Source organism: Siphateles boraxobius, unplaced genomic scaffold (genome assembly GCF_051911475.1).
Source record: "Siphateles boraxobius isolate OS27281-9 unplaced genomic scaffold, OSU_SipBor_1 3, whole genome shotgun sequence".
NCBI classification, from domain to species: domain Eukaryota; kingdom Metazoa; phylum Chordata; class Actinopteri; order Cypriniformes; family Leuciscidae; genus Siphateles; species Siphateles boraxobius.
In genome coordinates, this window is record NW_027508919.1 from 13,997,560 (window position 1) to 14,015,360 (window position 17,801).

General features: G+C 36.3%; 1 protein-coding gene and 1 long non-coding RNA gene across 3 annotated transcripts in view; both read right to left on the reverse strand.

Moving 5' to 3' along the window:
- Positions 1-65: 65 nt before the first annotated feature.
- On the reverse strand, positions 66-3,899 carry LOC143756973 (uncharacterized). The gene is made up of 2 exons (XR_013210361.1): positions 1,594-3,899; positions 66-1,475 (listed from the first exon to the last, which is right to left on the reverse strand). It is a non-coding gene; the product is annotated as an uncharacterized LOC143756973 (long non-coding RNA).
- A 206-nt stretch (positions 3,900-4,105) lies between these two features.
- Positions 4,106-17,801, reverse strand: part of pcdh1b (protocadherin 1b) — a 174,633-nt gene continuing 160,937 nt past the window's right edge. For both annotated transcript variants that reach the window (XM_077247925.1, XM_077247926.1), the window contains exon 5: positions 4,106-4,888. In XM_077247925.1, coding sequence (XP_077104040.1) covers positions 4,479-4,888 — 410 coding nt within the window. In that variant the 3' untranslated portion in view covers positions 4,106-4,478. The remainder of the gene's footprint in view (positions 4,889-17,801) is intronic.

Sequence of the window (17,801 nt, forward strand, 5' to 3'; positions counted from 1 at the left end):
GCAATACAAAGAAACTGTGTTAATCAAAGCTATTTAAAGCCACTAAAAATTCATGAAGGACAGTGTTTTACAGAATGTATTTTATTGTAAAGCTATAAGGAAGGAGTACTTACAAGATAGTATTCTTTGATTTGCTCAGCAAAAATAAAAGACAACTTTTTTTCTCTTTTTTCTTCCTCATTGTGTTTAACATGCAGATATTGATAAGAACATAATGGAACAAATAAGGGCTAAAACTCTTCAAAGCCACTGTTTTGCAAATAACACAAAACTCTAAGAAAAATAAGACTCATAAAAAGAGACAGTAAACTTTAAAATAGACTAGAAGCCAGTGAATGGTTACTGAAGACATTTTAGACACAGGCACTCCAACTTAGTGCCCCAATCACTCTCATTCTAACATTTTCTACTTTTAAAAATATTTTACAATTTCAGTTTGTCTTTCAACATGTTCTTGTTCTCTCTCTCTTTTTTTTTCAAAGCCACGTTATTAGCATGTACATAAAACTGTACAAAGAAAACAAGGCATCACAAGCGTTTCGATATAAATATAACCAACACTTAGGCTACAAACGTGTACTTCCTGTAATTATCTATTTAAACAGTGACTGTTCTTTAGTTACATACTGTAGAGTTTTTAATATCGAGATCATATGAAGGCAGACACCCACAAACCGCTAAAGCACTATCAGTTCATTTCAGAGCCAAAGTCATAGTAATGAAGCCACTCAGCCTCCGCTTCACAAAATAAATTACCGATTTCGTTTTTAATCTTTTTCGCGGGGTAGAATGATGCTGTTTACTCTCTACTTCTATTATGTGCAGAGATGCATGGTGAGCCTCATTATTCACACTGACATTACAACACGATGACATGTTCGTTCATAACTCCTAATACCTGGACAAATGCAGCGGGTGGCTCTGCTCCAAAATGAGTCCATGTGTCAGACAAAGAACTGATTCTTAAGTCACATTGGATTTGATTGATTTCCATGTAACCAAATATATGATTCAGCACAAATGAAATAGAGCTTACAGTAGGATGAAATTGAACATCAGTCATAAGCAGGCCCACATGGAATCTGTGCAGGCAGAAAGCTCTATAGATTTTCACAGAATTGGAATGCCCATTATTTAAAATGCCAAACACATCATCCAAACCTTGTGTGTTAGTTTATTAAATATTTGGCTAATGTGATAGAGCTTAATCGGTAGCTGAAAGCACTATTTAACCCATTTTACCATGTTCAAATCCATTATGCAGAATTTTTTCCTTCAAAAACCAAGTCAAGAAATGAAGATTCTATTTGGGCCTGGTCATAAATTGGACAAAAGCCTAAAGAAAAAAAGTATGCAGTGTAAAGTATGTTTTAGGTACAAAAAAAGGTGATTGTTCACATTATGTGCTGCATTAGACATCCTCATAAAAAAAATAAATTAAAAAAAATCAACACATATATGTGTAGAACAAATAACTATTGTCTATTTTGCTGTAAGAGTGTGAAAGTGTGGAAGCAGGACATATTTGTATTGCTGATAACAAAACTGTTTAAATTAAAAAAAATCAACACATATATGTGTAGAACAAATAACTATTGTCTATTTTGCTGTAAGAGTGTGAAAGTGTGGAAGCAGGACATATTTGTATTGCTGATAACAAAACTGTTTAACAGGGTTGTGTGGAATGTAACTTAAATTATCTTAAAAATAACTAATTAGAGATTATGCTTGGTATGAAACAACAGTAGTTCAATAGTTCAAAATAAAATAAAAAGACTGGGTGAGTATACAATTTGAGCCACAAATTCATTCAGACTTAGAAACTGTCCAAAAAAAAAAAAAAAATACAGAATCCCACATACGAGTAAAACATATTGCTTTCAAATAACAAACTAACAGCTACAATTTGCAGGATTATAACACTAGACCATTTTCCCCCTTATACAATGTTTCTTTTTCTTGCTTTTTGACAATTTTTTATGCCCAGTGTATAAGACATGTTTTTTGTTTTCCATCAGATTCTCTGCACCACTGTCCAATGTTTGACACAGTAAGAACCATTTTATTCAACGAGATGCCAAAACACAATTTGGCCATTGAAAATCCTAGCAAAAATAAAAAAAATGAATGTGTAGAGCTTACAAATTCCTTGCTTTAAAGGCAGTGAGCGGATCCCGCAGTGTACCTACACTGTTACAGAGGTGTGCAAAGACGCACACGTTCACATACACTCCGGGTGATTTAACCTATGAGTATCTGTGACAGTTGCTCTCCGGGGATAAACTCCAGGATTTCCCATTGGGAGTGAAAGACTGTCTAACTGTCATACAGCATTTTAGGTCCTGAGCAGCTTCTGTTTGTCACTGCAGGAAATGGCTCTAAGGTCAGTAGTTGCTGGGATGATTAAAATAACAGGAATTTATACGTGTACAATGGACACAGGGACCAAAGACCCAGTCAAACTGGAAATATGTCTTATTTACTTAGTCATTTAAGTGTTTGGTCTGCCAGTGTTCAAATAAGGGGGACAGCTGTGAACTAAACGAATTCACACTCACGAAAGGAAGTGCAATTTCTGAAGTGTTACACCAAATATCCATCACCTGATACAACAACCTTTAGCGTTGGATCATTTTGTCTGTAGTTGTTTTTTTTGTGTGTTTTTTTTCCTTGAAAAGCAGACTTGATCGAATATTGAACCCAAAGCACAATCTCTGAGAACGTTGAATCGTCACCTACAGAATTAACGGCAATATCACTGTTTTTTCACCGCTAAGTGGCGACTTAGCTGTGTGACATGGTGTAAATTATAGTGCACTTAGCGTGTGCAATCCCATCAGCCGCTATTAATAAAGGACCTGAATGAACTTCTGTAAACTTTCTGAAATACCTTGCTTTTAGATGTGAAAATGAGCATTTCCAACAAAAACTCCCTGTTTAGATGACTGCCAGTGTGACATTGCAGTAATAGGTGGCTCATATGCTCAAAGTAACATAATACAGACTCTCAGATGTTCTAGAATAAACTGGATTTGTTGAATACAATTTTAATGTGGTCAAACACGAGAAAAATGTTCTGCTGTCATGATTTTTGAACTTGTCTATATCTTGTGAGCATTCATTTTGATAGGGTCACCACAGAGTAGAGCAAAAATCTCAGACAAAACCACAAATTTACACAACAGAGTTTGACATGTCCGAAAACGAGTGGGCTATTGCACAGCACATGGACAGTTCAGTTTTTCTTTTTAAGCTTTTTTCTTTTTTGTAAAAGTTGTTGCTCCTTCCTAAGGATTGGATGGGTTGAACAAACCTCTTCCAGAGGGCAACACACCTAAAACCTCCTTGTATATAGTCTTCTTATGAAGCAAAGTAGTATCACAGTCACTGGGAGAGATTTCCTATGGGAGCCGTTGAAGCCTGTCAAATTTGTCCAAAATGACAAATGGCATCATGCAAACCTGCTGTAATTCATTTGTTTCTGTTGGATTTTGCCCCAAATTCCATGTTTGCGCGAGTCCAATAAAGCTAGACTGTGGAGGCTCATACTGTGGATTATCTTTAGCAGTCCATTGTCCAAAACTGTTGTCCTTCTTTCACTAATAGGGAGGAAAATCCTCTGAGCAATGTTCCTTCTACTACCATCAACAAAAGGAAGTCACGGCTATGTGGGTCTATACAGCTAAATCATAAATCCGATCTGTTCTGTCAAACGTGTAGTATTTACATCACTGTACATTAAGAAAAGAGTTTCCTATGAAAAAAGACAAATGTAAGAAACAATTACCCTTCAGCGCTTTAAGAAAGGTGAATATGTTTTCTCTTCAGTGAAGTATACATGTTGAGAATGTATTTCACTCTTGGATTGCCAGTATTTGGTTTGCCAGTTCTTCTGGCTCGAGTTCATAGTAAAGATACACACATAAGGGAACAAAAAGGTACTATTTGGATGTGTAGGTCAGTGTATATGTTTTTAGGTAAGCATAACTAGTCTGATCATAAGTAATGTATATATATAAGTATATATATATATATATATATATATATATAAACAAACAAAATTCAAAATCAAATAGGAATATAACCTTGACATTAATCACAAAGTTCACTTAAAAATTGTCCTTACATTCGTTCATTAGATGTTTACATGGGGATTGTGTTCTTCATTTTATATTCACAAAATTGTTTTCTATTTTTTTTTTCTTCTATTCGGCTTCCAGAGCCTCTAACAACGTGCAGGGTTGTATAAAACCCAAAGGGTTTTAAAGAAGGTCTCTAGCTGTTTTGTGTCAGCCATTAGGATTATGGATGAGGGCATTGGAGATGCACGTTGAGACGTCGGTGTAAATCGGGGTCTGGTGGTGTAGTAGAATTAGCAGGTGTTCTGAAAATGAGGCTTTTTATCCTCTCACAGGCATTGCTGATCACAAGTAAATTGGATCAAATGTGGAATCGAACCTAGGCGGATGACAGATGAATCACAGGTAGATTTCTCTTTTGGAGCCTTGGCTGGAGGGTGTAGTGGCAGGGACATAATCGGCTGTCTGACTGAGGGGGATCTCCTCCCGGGGGCAGTCCTTGCCGGAGTCGCCGCCTGTAGAATAGGCACTAGTGTAGGGAGGCAAAAAGCGAATGCTGGCCACTTTGTTGCTCCCGCCTCCGATCCGCTCCTCTCCGTGAGGCTTAGAGCCGCTGTCAGCCATCAAACGCTCCTGACCCTCCCTCTCCTGGTAAGGCACGAAGGTGGAGAGCTTGGGCCCACTCTTGTCACTCTTAGTGCGGTTGGGTGAGGGCTGTCCAGGCATCCAGCAGGAATCTGAGTGGCCGTATTCTGTACACTCGCGCGTGCATTTTCCCGTCATGGCCACGTCAGGTAGAGGCCTCAGATCTGGAAGAAATAAGAACAGAACAATGATGTAATTTTAATACATTTAAAACAATTTGTGGAAAAGATGTTTACTCATAAGAGTCACTTTGTGATTCAGAATTGACTGGTTGGTTTTTAACACTGGTTGTCTCTGTTGTCGAGGTGTCATTGGATAAGTATTGCAGGCAAATTAATGTCCATATGTCAAAAAAGTACAGTTCTAAGATAATACAAATCATACAGTTAGCTTATATCATGTATTCATTTAGGCAGAAGCAATGATCTGAAAGTTAAAATCATAATGATTACATGTGAAAAATTTGGCAGTGGTGCATGTTGATTCAGAAGAATGCAAGTGTGCAAGATTGTCAATTAGTCCTGGTATTTAAAAAAAAAAAAAAAAAACTACTCGACACTAGTCGGCATTAAACAGAATTCATTGACTAAACCTTTTTAAATGACAAATTAAACAGAAACACAACTAGCATAATTGAGATCATCACAGTTTTATTATGAAGCTTCACATTTGTAGTAAATCAGCTGCACGAACAACTATACAGCTATTCTAACCCATGTTCACTGTATCCAATCAGTGCAATGGATGTTAATCTTCACTATAAAAGGTTGTTGAAGCTGGACGGCATCACAAGAAGCGAAAATAACGGTCTGATCTGCAAAGGTCAAACTCCCCGACTGGAAAATATAAATGCAAAAACTGAGCCTAACCTTTCCTCTCAAAGTGACATTAGATTAGTTTGATAGTGTGCATGTGAAAAGAGGGCAGCCAGAAAGGCAAGTTCTCGAGGGGAAACATTTATTTCCTGAAATGTCTGAGCTCTATGAAAGGCCTGTGATATGAGGCAGCAGATGACATTATTTTGTCCCTTATATTGGACCATCACAGAAGACACTTTAAGAAATCATTCTCTTTTTCTCTACAGTTCTACATTCTACAGTTTTTTTTTTCTGATAGATAGATAGATAGATAGATAGATAGATAGATAGATAGATAGATAGATAGATAGATAGATAGATAAATAGATAGATTCAAGCTATAAAAATAGTGTCAAGAAAAAAGAGACTATATATATATAATGAGAGCCAAACTATATATGTCCCATTTTTGCTCTTAGATCTTATATTTCTCTTTTATTATCACTCAGAGAAGAATATTCAAAGTTTGGGCTCCTAGAGACCAATAGAGACCTTCGTCTTTGGCATACGGCACCTGAATCCCTCCCTCTCCTTTTCTTATCTCTTTCCTTCGAGTTGCAGTTAACCTCAGGAGTGTTCCCGCTGAGACTGGAGGCTGGAGAGCTGGCCCTGCACCACTGCCCCTATCACCAATCACTCCCAATCCGGCTCTCTAGCACTTTTTTTTCCAGCTAATTAGATTCTGCTGGCCCCTTGTCACCATAATAGAATGGAAATTATTTCCAGATGAGTATCTGACATTTGGTGCTGTCTAAAGTAAAGAGGAAAGATTTGTTAAGACTGGGCTCTGTGCGTTTTCTCTGCTCTTCTCCTTTGTGATGGAGGGCTGGCACAAGATATTTGCTTCATGTCATTTTCATTCAACTGTTGTGCCCCTGGAGTGTGATATGGATGGAAATATACATACAAGGTTCAAGCTGTTTTCTGATTCTATGTCCAATTGTGCAGCTGTCAAAATGTCCATTTGACCATTTCATTTTAGGTAAGAATTCGTATTTGACATGCAGAAGGATGATTTTCATATGAAAGAGTCATAACGATTTGGTCAAAATGACAGTAATGAATGAAATAATCTTTGTGTGTGTATTAGGGGATAAAAAAAATCAAAGCTATTATTCAGTATTCACCGTACTAAGCCCTTGCTTTCAATCAGAGGCAATTATTTCCCATTTAGCTACTATTTTATGCAGTTTATGTATTTTCAGGGTAGACTCAGGGTTATAAATTGAATATACTGTATAAGTCTACTGTGCGTGTGTGTGTATAATAAATAATAATAATAATTAATAAATATACATGCATACATACATACATACACGCACGTCATGGCACATATATCACGGTTCGGTGCAAACAGTCAGACGACAACAGGAAAAAGCAGCAGAAGAAGAAAATCTATGCACCAACCCAAAATGAGAGTTCAGATGGCACGCAAGACCTTGCTAGTAGCCTATACGCTCATTTCCTATTAATTTTTGTGACGCGCTCCACAAACTTAACGTAAAGGAAACCTGACCATAAAATACAGAGTATTATAATGAGACAAAATCATTTGGCATAGTGTCAATTTGTGTCATAGCAGCCTCACTACTAGAGTCCAGTGATGAATTATGCATGCCCTTGAGTCCATTTTGGATATCTATTCATATTTTATATTTGGATATCATATTTATTTATATGTACACACTTCATTCTACCAGCAGGTGGCGCTATTACTATAACTGAATATTGTCATCTAGATGTGTTCAGGACAGGACTCTTATCAGACTTTAAGTTTGGGGCAGATCGGACATCGAAGAATGTTAGAACAACTTCCTATTTTGTGGTGTTAATCGCATACATTAGCACTTAGCCAAGTCTTGCATGATTTAACATGTTTCTATCATATTTGGTACTGCATGGCATATTTTAACATGTTTCTTGGAGTGAATTCCAGTGTAAAGCATATCACTGCCTGTTGCCAGGAGACTAACTGAATATTTTCATGTAGATGTGTTCAGGACAGGACTCTTATCAAACATGTGAAGTTTGGGGCAGATCGGATATCATATGCCTGAGTTACAAAAGCTTCCTCTTTCATGGCGTAACATCATAATTTGTCAGGCCGCCACGGACACACCCTTCCGCGAAAACTTAAGATCTGCACAATTTACCACGCTAAGGCCTTAAGATTAGACTGACCATATATGTTGATCTGGTTAAATCTCTATAAGGAGTTAATCACAGTGTATAACGTGTCATTTCCTTTTGCCCACAGGTGGCGCTATGACTGTAACTGAATGTAGAAAGCCTGTAGATGTTTTTAGGCCAGGACTTCAATAAAACGTGTGAAGTTTGGGGCAGATCCTGTTTCATGGTGAAACATCAAATTTTGTCAGGCCGCCATGGACACACCCTTCAGCGAAAACTCAAGATCTTCGCAGTTTAACGTCGCAAAGGCCTTTAGCTTACAGTGACCATATATGGTGTTGATCTGATTAAATCTCCAGGAGGAGTTTGTTAAAGTACAACGTCTGGAAATGGCAAAAACTGCACCAATTTTGCAGAGAAAAGTAAAAATATCTCACTTCCTGTTTGGTTTTCAGATTTCGACCCGCGAGACTTTTTGTAGATATTGGCCTGTTACATGTGTCTACCAAATTTCATACCTGTACGTGAAACGTAGCGCCAGGGGCACATCGTTGAAATATTGTAGGTGACGCTATCGAGCCATTTTGCCACACCTACTTCTGAAACCCATATCACACGTAAATTTGACACAACTTCTGACGCGTATGCAAAGTTTCATGAGTTTTCGAGCATGTTTAGGCCCTCAATAAAGCAATTCACTTTGGAGAATAAGAATAAGAAGAAACGGAACAATTCCAATGGAGTCCTCTCACCATCGGTGCTCAGGCCCTAATAAAAATAATAATAATAATGATAATAATAATAATAATAATAATAATAATAATAATAATAATAATAATAACAAATAATTTCAATGCATTTAAAACTTTTTTTATTGTTATTATAATTATTATGTTCTCCGGTCCATGTGGGAAGTGCAGTCATTGTAAGAGGGGAGTGCTGTAGTCAATAGCTCATTGTTCATTTACCCCAGGGACCTCTAAGTGAATACCTAATATATACAGCCTCTTCACTTCATTCCATAACAGTTTTAGCCAATTGATTTTCATTTTTGGCTGTGACTTAAAGCCACCCAGGGGAGCCAACCGCTCAGGCCACAACACACAGGTTGCCCTGGGTGACAGGTGTGGAGGATAGCAGTGGGAAAACCAGTCTTTATTTGAGAGTTAACACCAACACTCCAACTTTCCCAGAATCCCTTGCTGATCCTGTGCACGGATGGAAGCACACAGGTAGAGTTGATGGAGGCTGTGCTCTACCCTTCCCAACCCTCCGTTCCGTTGCCATTCGCTCGGGTGTCCTCACCCCCTGACCCCACGTCTGCTTGTATGCTAACCTTGCTGAGACTAATTAAACTTTGGGCAGATTAGAACTTTGCCTTGTCAGTCTTTATTCGTGCTTAAACAAGTTATTACTGTGAGGAAAATTAAATTAGCCTGCTATTAATTAATCGACACACTGCATTTTAGAGGATAGAAGATGGGGTAAAATATATTAAGTAAAACAAGAAGAAATGACTTGAAAGGGAGTTAAAGGTGAAAAAAGTTATTAGGATTCCTGTACAAAATCCAAAAAGGAAAAACCTATTTGGGGTGAACCAAAATAATATTTTTTTAAAATGTAGTTTAATTTAGGTTATGTATGTTAATTTAATAATAAAATGTATTTAAGTGTATTTTTATACATATATATTTCTAATAATATTATCAATATTATATTATTTCATGGGTATTGTATTATTGATGCACTGTCAAGTGCAATACCAGGAACATAACCTGCAATCAAAGTGCCTATATGCAGAGTGCAATTACATTAGACATATGGAATACTTTTTACCAACAGCAGCTCAGAATAATGTGAGGTTGGACACAGCAGGAGAACGAAGAAGAGGCATTGCACTTTCTAATGGCAGCAAGCACAAAATATAACCAGTAGCCACAACACTAAAGAGATACATTAGTGAGTAACCACAAGAGCAAAACACAAGCAAGATATGCAGAAACACTGTTGTCTTACATACAGCACAACATCAACAAAGCTTATCATGTACACATTTTACTTCTCATATGAAACTTCATATGAAAGTTTGATGATGCAAATACAGGGGTTCAGGGCTATCAAGACAATTCACTACAGTCTTTCCTCTATTAAACTACAAAATAACATTTAACACAGAGCAAGACTGATCCAATAGATACTCATTTTGGAATGATTGGGTCAGGCGTGCAAGTCCTGCTCCACATTCAAACATTCACACTTGGCTGGTGGTTTGCTTGTGGCGTCAATGTATTGATGAATGTTTAAATTTAGACTTGTTCCATTGCTAGTTTCAATACATGTTGTACTACGTAACAACATATCCACTGAGTGAACAACAGTTACAAAAAAGAGCTACTTATACTATCTATTTTTTGGAATATAAATCAGATTTTTGAGAGAGCTACGTGAGCCAAATTTCATTTGTATAGCACATTTCCCACATGCCAGTAGTTTCACTTTAAAAAAAGAAATAGGCATGACATTTATAATAAATGTTGTTTATAACAATAATTTATGTTTGTTTCATACTTAGGCCTATATTTTTTATCCATGACCTGTTCTGATTATCGTTAAACTTAAACATTTTGTTGCAAAATGAGGGAAATTTAAATAGATTTTTATAGTGTTTGCAAAGGATTCGTTGTATTTTCCGGTATTTTACAATGTTCAGTTATTGTATGCTAAAGGAATAGTTTGCCCGAAAATGAAAATTATGTCATTATTTGCTCGCCCTCATGTTGTCCTAACCCTGTATGACTTTCTCCTTTCTGTGGATCACAAACAAATATATATTTTGAAAAATTACTTTTATTTTTTTAAATGATATATTATTTTTGTCCATACAACAAAAGTCAATGAGGAGGACAGTCATTATAGGGATAAAAATAGTTGAAACTTTCTTCAAAATATCTTATGTCATACAGGTTTGAAACAAGCATGTTTTTATTTTAAACAAGTAAGTTATTTTTATTTTTCTGTGATTACATTTGGTTTATTCTTATACATCATAAAATGGTGTACATTAGCTTTGTTCCTCCATGCAGCATTGCATGTCAATACAGTCATGGCTACACAATGGCCAAAGCCTGCCAGGCATATATGTGGTTTTCAATAATGTTTGAATAAATATCTTTCCAAAGCAGATAATGTTTGATTCAGTCCAGATTCATTCATTGAACCCCAAATAAATTCTAGTTCTATCATTTAACTGCAGGTGGATTGAGGGATTTCAAACATTACATATATCAGTCCTTTTTAGATGACATTCTGTTCTTTTCCACCACTCTCACTGGCTCAGAGAAGCTGTTTAAATCTCTGTGGCATTTTTGTGTGCGTATGTTCCACAATGCTCTTTGCCAGAATGACGCATTCTCTTTGCCAAAGCTTCACTTACGGGATAAACGAGTTCTGAGTGGAGTCATAGAGTACCATCGTTTGGACCATGTCCCATTAACCTACATCTGTTAAGCACGGAACTTCTCTGATCCGCAAAAATCAATGCCCTCGCCCGCTGACCAAATATGCTCTCCTGACTCTGCCAACCAAGGGAAGAGGGGAGCGACGTGTGTCATTTTGCAAACCTGCACATGTTGGCACACTGTGTTTCAGTATGCATCAGCTGCATAGAAAACTCCTTCTGGCTTAGAAAGATAAGCACATGGAGAAAGGCAGTACCCCGCGGCTAAATCAACTAGGGTAAGCTGCACAACATCTTCCACTCATGAATGTTTTAAAGTTGAGTTTGTATGTGTACAAGCTGAATCATTGAAGATGAAACAAGGGTGTAGTGTTTGATTGTGCTGCAGGCCTAAACAACTGCCTGTGAAGAAGAAAAGCAAGCACAAAAGCCTTCTGTAAGTTAGATACAGACAAATGGATAGATGAAGAAGGGAGCAAATTCAACTGATCAATGTCCATGGACTGCCACGGCACCCAAAGTCTTCATAAAAATTGCAGCAAACTTACATCATTGATGATTCGAGAATGCTTTGGTACAAACTGTAGTCCATTCTTGGACTCGGCTCCACTGCAAGTAGTGATTCACCATCCAAAACCTCGTTTTTCAGCAAGAAAAAGACTTAATCATTGTACAGGAATCCAGACTGATTTGACAAGTCTAATGAAATTAGCCAGTCCACTGACAAGTGCGATCAGACTTCAGTTCAATTTTGGAGGTGTGATAGGCATTATAAGTTGATTTTTGCTACAAGAGTATTTCAGTGAAGCATACTCTATTCCAAGTTTCATTATGCCACAGAAAATGAATAACTGTAATTATAGCTTATGTCTAAATGGCGTTTGACAGAGGGGGAGAGTAACACAGCTATAAATATAAAAGTCTGCCATTTGTACAGCCTTTTACACTTTACATCGTCTTTTCCTGCCCTCTTTCGTACCACCCTTTTTTTGGTTAATGTATATAGAAATACACAATAGCTATGCGTACATGCACAAATTCTCACCAATCCAAATTATTCCAATTCCATTTCAGATTCTAAAAGTTATGAACCCTAAACTTTGCATTTTTGTTTACGTGTATTTACATATTCTGAACAAAAATTCAGCGTATACACAGCAGTCACTGTGAGTATAATTATCAGTACCATGAGTATAACTATCATTTTTGCATTGATGATATACTTAAAAGGATAGATGACCATTTTTTTCAGCGATGATGCATTAAATTGATCAAAAGTGACAGTAAAGAGTACTTTTTTATTTGAAAAAAATTAGTTTTTCAAATAAATGCTGCTTTGGAACTTTCTACAAAAAAAAAAAAATTTACCACAGAAATTATAAGCAGCACAACTGTTTTCAACATTGATAATTATAAAAATGTTTCTTGAGCACCAAATCAGCATATTAGATATCTCACAATATTACTGTTTTACTGTATTTTTGTTCCAATAAATGCAGCCTCTGTGAGCACAACAGACTACTGTCAAAAACATTAAAAATTATTACTGACCCCAAACTTTTAAACAGTAATGTAGCTGCTCGTACAAAGAGAGTTGAGATTAAATTATAGCAATACATTTGACTAAAAAATCGAGTTGTCGATAATGTAGAATTTTTAACTTAATTAATCACACGGTGTGCTGAAAAATGAATCAAATGAATCACAATTAATCATTCTGCTCACATTGTGGACATGCAAAAACCTGAATCGCACCAATAGCAGGAACATTCCATATATGTAATTTACATAGGGATCATTGCGATATTATTATTTTTTAAATCATGGTATAATTAATCATCATAAATGATTACACTAATTGACAGGCCTACTAAAAAGGAGAAATATCTTTAATCGAGACCCCTGGAAAATCAGATCTCACAAGAAACAGACTTAAAGGCAAATGCCATGCTGCACAAAATCATTTTCATTATTAATGAAGAAGAACTGAGGGACACAGAAGAAAGAAGGGAAGAATGAGATACATTTTCTTTTTTTTAAAAGAAAGAGCCTCTCTCTCCAGAAATCAGTGGAGGGAAACTTCAATCATGCTACAAAAGTGAATAAATGTATGGAGCGAGCTGCCCTCAGGCCTACGCTCTCTCTCCCGTCTCAATAAGCTTTTAGGAACACAGTTGAGAGAGAACCGCATAACTGAGACAAGCTGAATTTTAGAGGACAGCAGCCGACTTTAATTTAGGAGAAACAAGTGTGCATATCCACGCACACTCACAAACGATCTGCCTTATCTGTCATCATTAGAGAGCTTAGATTTCTCTTTGAAAAGAACAGCAGTATTTATGGTTTGGGGTAATTCATATTATAACATGGGATAAAGGCAGGATGCCGGAGAATGTGGGATGAATATGGATATCATTAAATATCCAGAATTTTCCTTCCAACCAAACAAAAAGATTCAGCTTATAACCCAGTAAACTTCATTGTTCGATTCCGAGGGGGTACGTGAGTGAGAGAAAATCATTCCAGAATTCATAATATATATAAAAAAAATGCACACCAAAAACAGGGGAAAAACACCCTAAAGCAAAACAAACAACAACAACAACTGAATAGCAGAATATTTTAAATAGACGTCACAACTGAATGGTAATGGTCCAAGTTATCTATTCAATGCAAAGAGGCAGGCGTTTAGAAACATTGAATGGTTGTTTTAATAATTTTTTCAGATGTCTTTTCCCGTGGCGCCTTTACTTTAAACACACCTCACTGACACATTGTGAATCTCAGGCCTGTGTCATACCACACACACACACACACAAACACACACACACATTTATTTCTGTGCCCATATTAACCGGTTACTGTATTCCGATTGCCTGCAGGCAGACTCTTCTATTTAACCACGCGTAGCAAGCTGAAAAATGTACCACAAACTTTTTTTTATCAACAACCTTTTACAATAAAGGCTTTCACAGAGCAAAATAAAAACTGTAGACAACTACTCTTCGATTGTTTGAAAAAAATGTATATATCTGTTGAGCTTGATGCCAGTGCAAACACAGTGACAGGTACACATACATTGCTTTATGTTATAGGCTAACTGACTGATTCCAGATGATTTAAGGAGTTTACTACTACACTTTGGAGTTTGCTAAAACAGTTTTAGTCACCATTTATTTGATGAAAAAACAAAACAAAAAAAACAACAGTAATTTCTCAAAACATCGTCAGTCACACTTTACATAAGGTGTCTTTAAATTCTGCCCCTACATCAACAAATAATTACAATGTACGTATTATGTCCATGTAGTTTTGCAAAACACTTGTGCTAGTATTGATGTGGGATCCAAGTAAGGTTAGGGACAGGTTTGGTGGTATGGGTAGGTTTAATTGTGGGTTATTGGGTAAGGGAAGGGTCAACAGTGTAATTACAGATGCAATTACATCTACATAAGTACAATGTAACAACATTTTTTGGCAAGTTGGGCCTTTTACCCCACAAACAGGGCACCAGCATGGGGCAACACAGTATTGATACAAATACTTTAGCTAAAGTAATACGTTTTGAATAGTGTCAAAAATAAAGTTAATACTGTTCAAAACAATCACTTTAGAATAGTTTGTACTATGTTCTGTTTATTTTGATAAATAAAGGAATTCATTTTTGTTTAATAAATATACTCTCATTAAAATATGTTTATATGCATTTGCATTTAAACGTCAAGATTCTGAAAGCATTGAATCAGATCCTATAGCCTAATAATTTGAAACTAATATATTTTATTAAATTATTACATTTAAATGATTATTATCACATTTTTAAATATGATGGTTTCATTATAAATATGATGATTATCTCTAAAGTGGACACACAACATAATATGACATGGGTAGATTCAGATGGTAAATATCATATGTCAACAAATGCAAAATTCAGCCAGCTGTTTATTATCATGTTAATTAGTGTCCCTTTATCCCTAACAGCAGAGGCACCTTTTACCCCAAATAGCATACTTTTACAAATTCTTCTGTTATAGAAAAAAGTACCTTGAACAAAAAAATCATTAACAAGACCTTTGTCAAGTCAAGTCAAGTCATCCTCATTTATATAGCGCTTTTAACAATGTAGATGTTTCAAAGCAGCTTTACAGAGATAAACATATAATTTAAGGGAACAGAGATTGGTTTGGTTTTATAGTGGCTCTTGAAAAATGTTTTTTCCAGCTAAAGTTAGTTTTGATTGATTCACTTCCGTCTAAATGATCATTTGTTATTAAATTAGGGGCCGCAAAGACGACACCGTTCTCTCTAAACAGACTTTAAACATGAACCTGTGATAGGACGCTGATGGATTGTTTGAATTCCTTACAAACCATGCCTAAACAAACTACTTGTCTATACATTTTGATGCAGAATTTGTATTTTATCTTATCACTTTGTCTCAAAATACATTCAATAATTTTTTAGCGATTTACTTGGCTAAAACATTAAATATTGAAATCAAATTAACGCAGAGCGCTGCTGCCTGCGATCATGTCAAGGATCAGACAAATTTCCTTGTGCGTCTTGAAAAGCGGATGTTTAGGGAAGTGCTGCAGCAAGTTATTGTGCCATCTAGTGGTTTAGAGGAGAATACAATCAAATGCGCCTTTTACCCCGTTGCGCCTTTACCCCGTTGTACCCTAAATGTTAGTACATAGTAAAGTTGACACCTAATATAAAGTGGGACCATATCTTCTTTTGTGTTCCAAATTAGAAATGAAGTCATACCGGTTTGGAACACATGAGGATGAGTAAATGATGACTGAATTTTCATTTTTGGGTGAACTATCAATTTATGTAAATTATATTTCCATTTCATAGTTTATGAAACAGAAGTTACACCACCACCCATTGGTAATATATTTTATAAAATATATATGTTTTATTTATTTATTTTTCATACATTTAATTAATTATATATATATATATATATATATATATATATATATATATATATATATATATATATATATATATATACATTCCTCCTGAATATTACATCAATGTCACCTTGGGATGTATCTGACCAACTAATTAAAACAATCATCTGTTGTTTCTAATCATAGGTATATAGTTGTATCAATACTAACATTATATATTATGTAACATAATTGAAAAAAAAAAGTGTATAGTTTTACACCCATTTTATCAAGTAGTACCCCACTTGCAGCTGACTGTTCTGTGTTAGTGAACATTCTGAGATTATGTACAGCTTTGACACTTCCAGTGCAGACGGACTCGAGACGTTGTGGCACAACGCATCGCAACACTTCATCGCTAACTGCTAGTATAGACAAGGTGTTACACACCATGACATATAAGAAAGGAATAAAAGAAAAGGCAAGAGCTGACAAACACATGTAAAAAGATGCTCATTTACTCTTACCAGCATGCGTGCGTGCATGCACACACACATACACACGCACACACACCCACACACACACACACACACACACACACACACACACACACACACACACACACACACACACACACACACACACACACACACACACACACACACACACACAAACACACACACACACACACACAAACACACACACACATACAGAGAGATTGAATCGAGTGGTTACTGTTGAGTGTCATATTGCTGAGTGCATTTTTGCGATGCTGTCTTTCTTTCTGTTGGCCAAGAGCCTCAAAGGAGAAAGGGTCATGTATGAGGTCAGAGGTAGGGTCATTCAGAATGACAAAATGTCACAACACTGCCTTCCATGAGCCCTGGTGCCCTTGCTCCAAAAAAAACACACAAAAAAAAACACTGTAAGCTTATATGTGTGTGTATAAAAGAGTGCAAAAGAGTCCTGAAACCATGGGCAGCTTCGGGCAAATTTTCATAGATTGTTGGTGTGTGAATATGAGATTAGATCACAAAAAGGGTGACATGTTTGTGATGGTGTGTGTGTGTAACCTGCATGCAAACATATGGCTGTCGGACATCTTGTTTTGAAAGAGACCATATGCTGGTTTTGGACATGATGAGCCTTTTTTTCTGAAGCACAGCACACATTATACACTCTCTCATACACACACACGCACTAGGATTTCTATTCTTCTGTATAGGGAACCAACATCTATCCCTCCTCCAGAGGGAGCAAGCTACTCTTATCTTAGCAGGTCAGGGAAGCACGGGCTGCGATATATCCCGAACATTCACCTTATATTGATCTGACAACCCAGAATCATCCTTTTCTTCACTTTTCCCAATAGAACACTCAAAAGCTCCAGAACACAGACGAGGAATCCTTACAAAGACTTATCATGGTAACCGTAGGTTCGGCTAAAATACAAGACTTATCATGGTAACCGTAGGTTCGGCTAAAATACAGTAGTTGCAACTATATTTATATATTTTCGCTTTATTAAAAAAAAGAAAAAAAAGAAAAAAAAGAAAAAAAAAACTGAAATATGATAAAATGGCAAAACTTCAGATAGTTTCTTACACTGTTTCAAGGAGATCCCATTTTGGTTTACAACAAACTAGTCTTTGGGACCTTACTTTCTGCTCTGTCATTTTGTAAGCGGCAAACTGGATCTGTTTGCTTAGCTTAATGGACATGTATATCTACA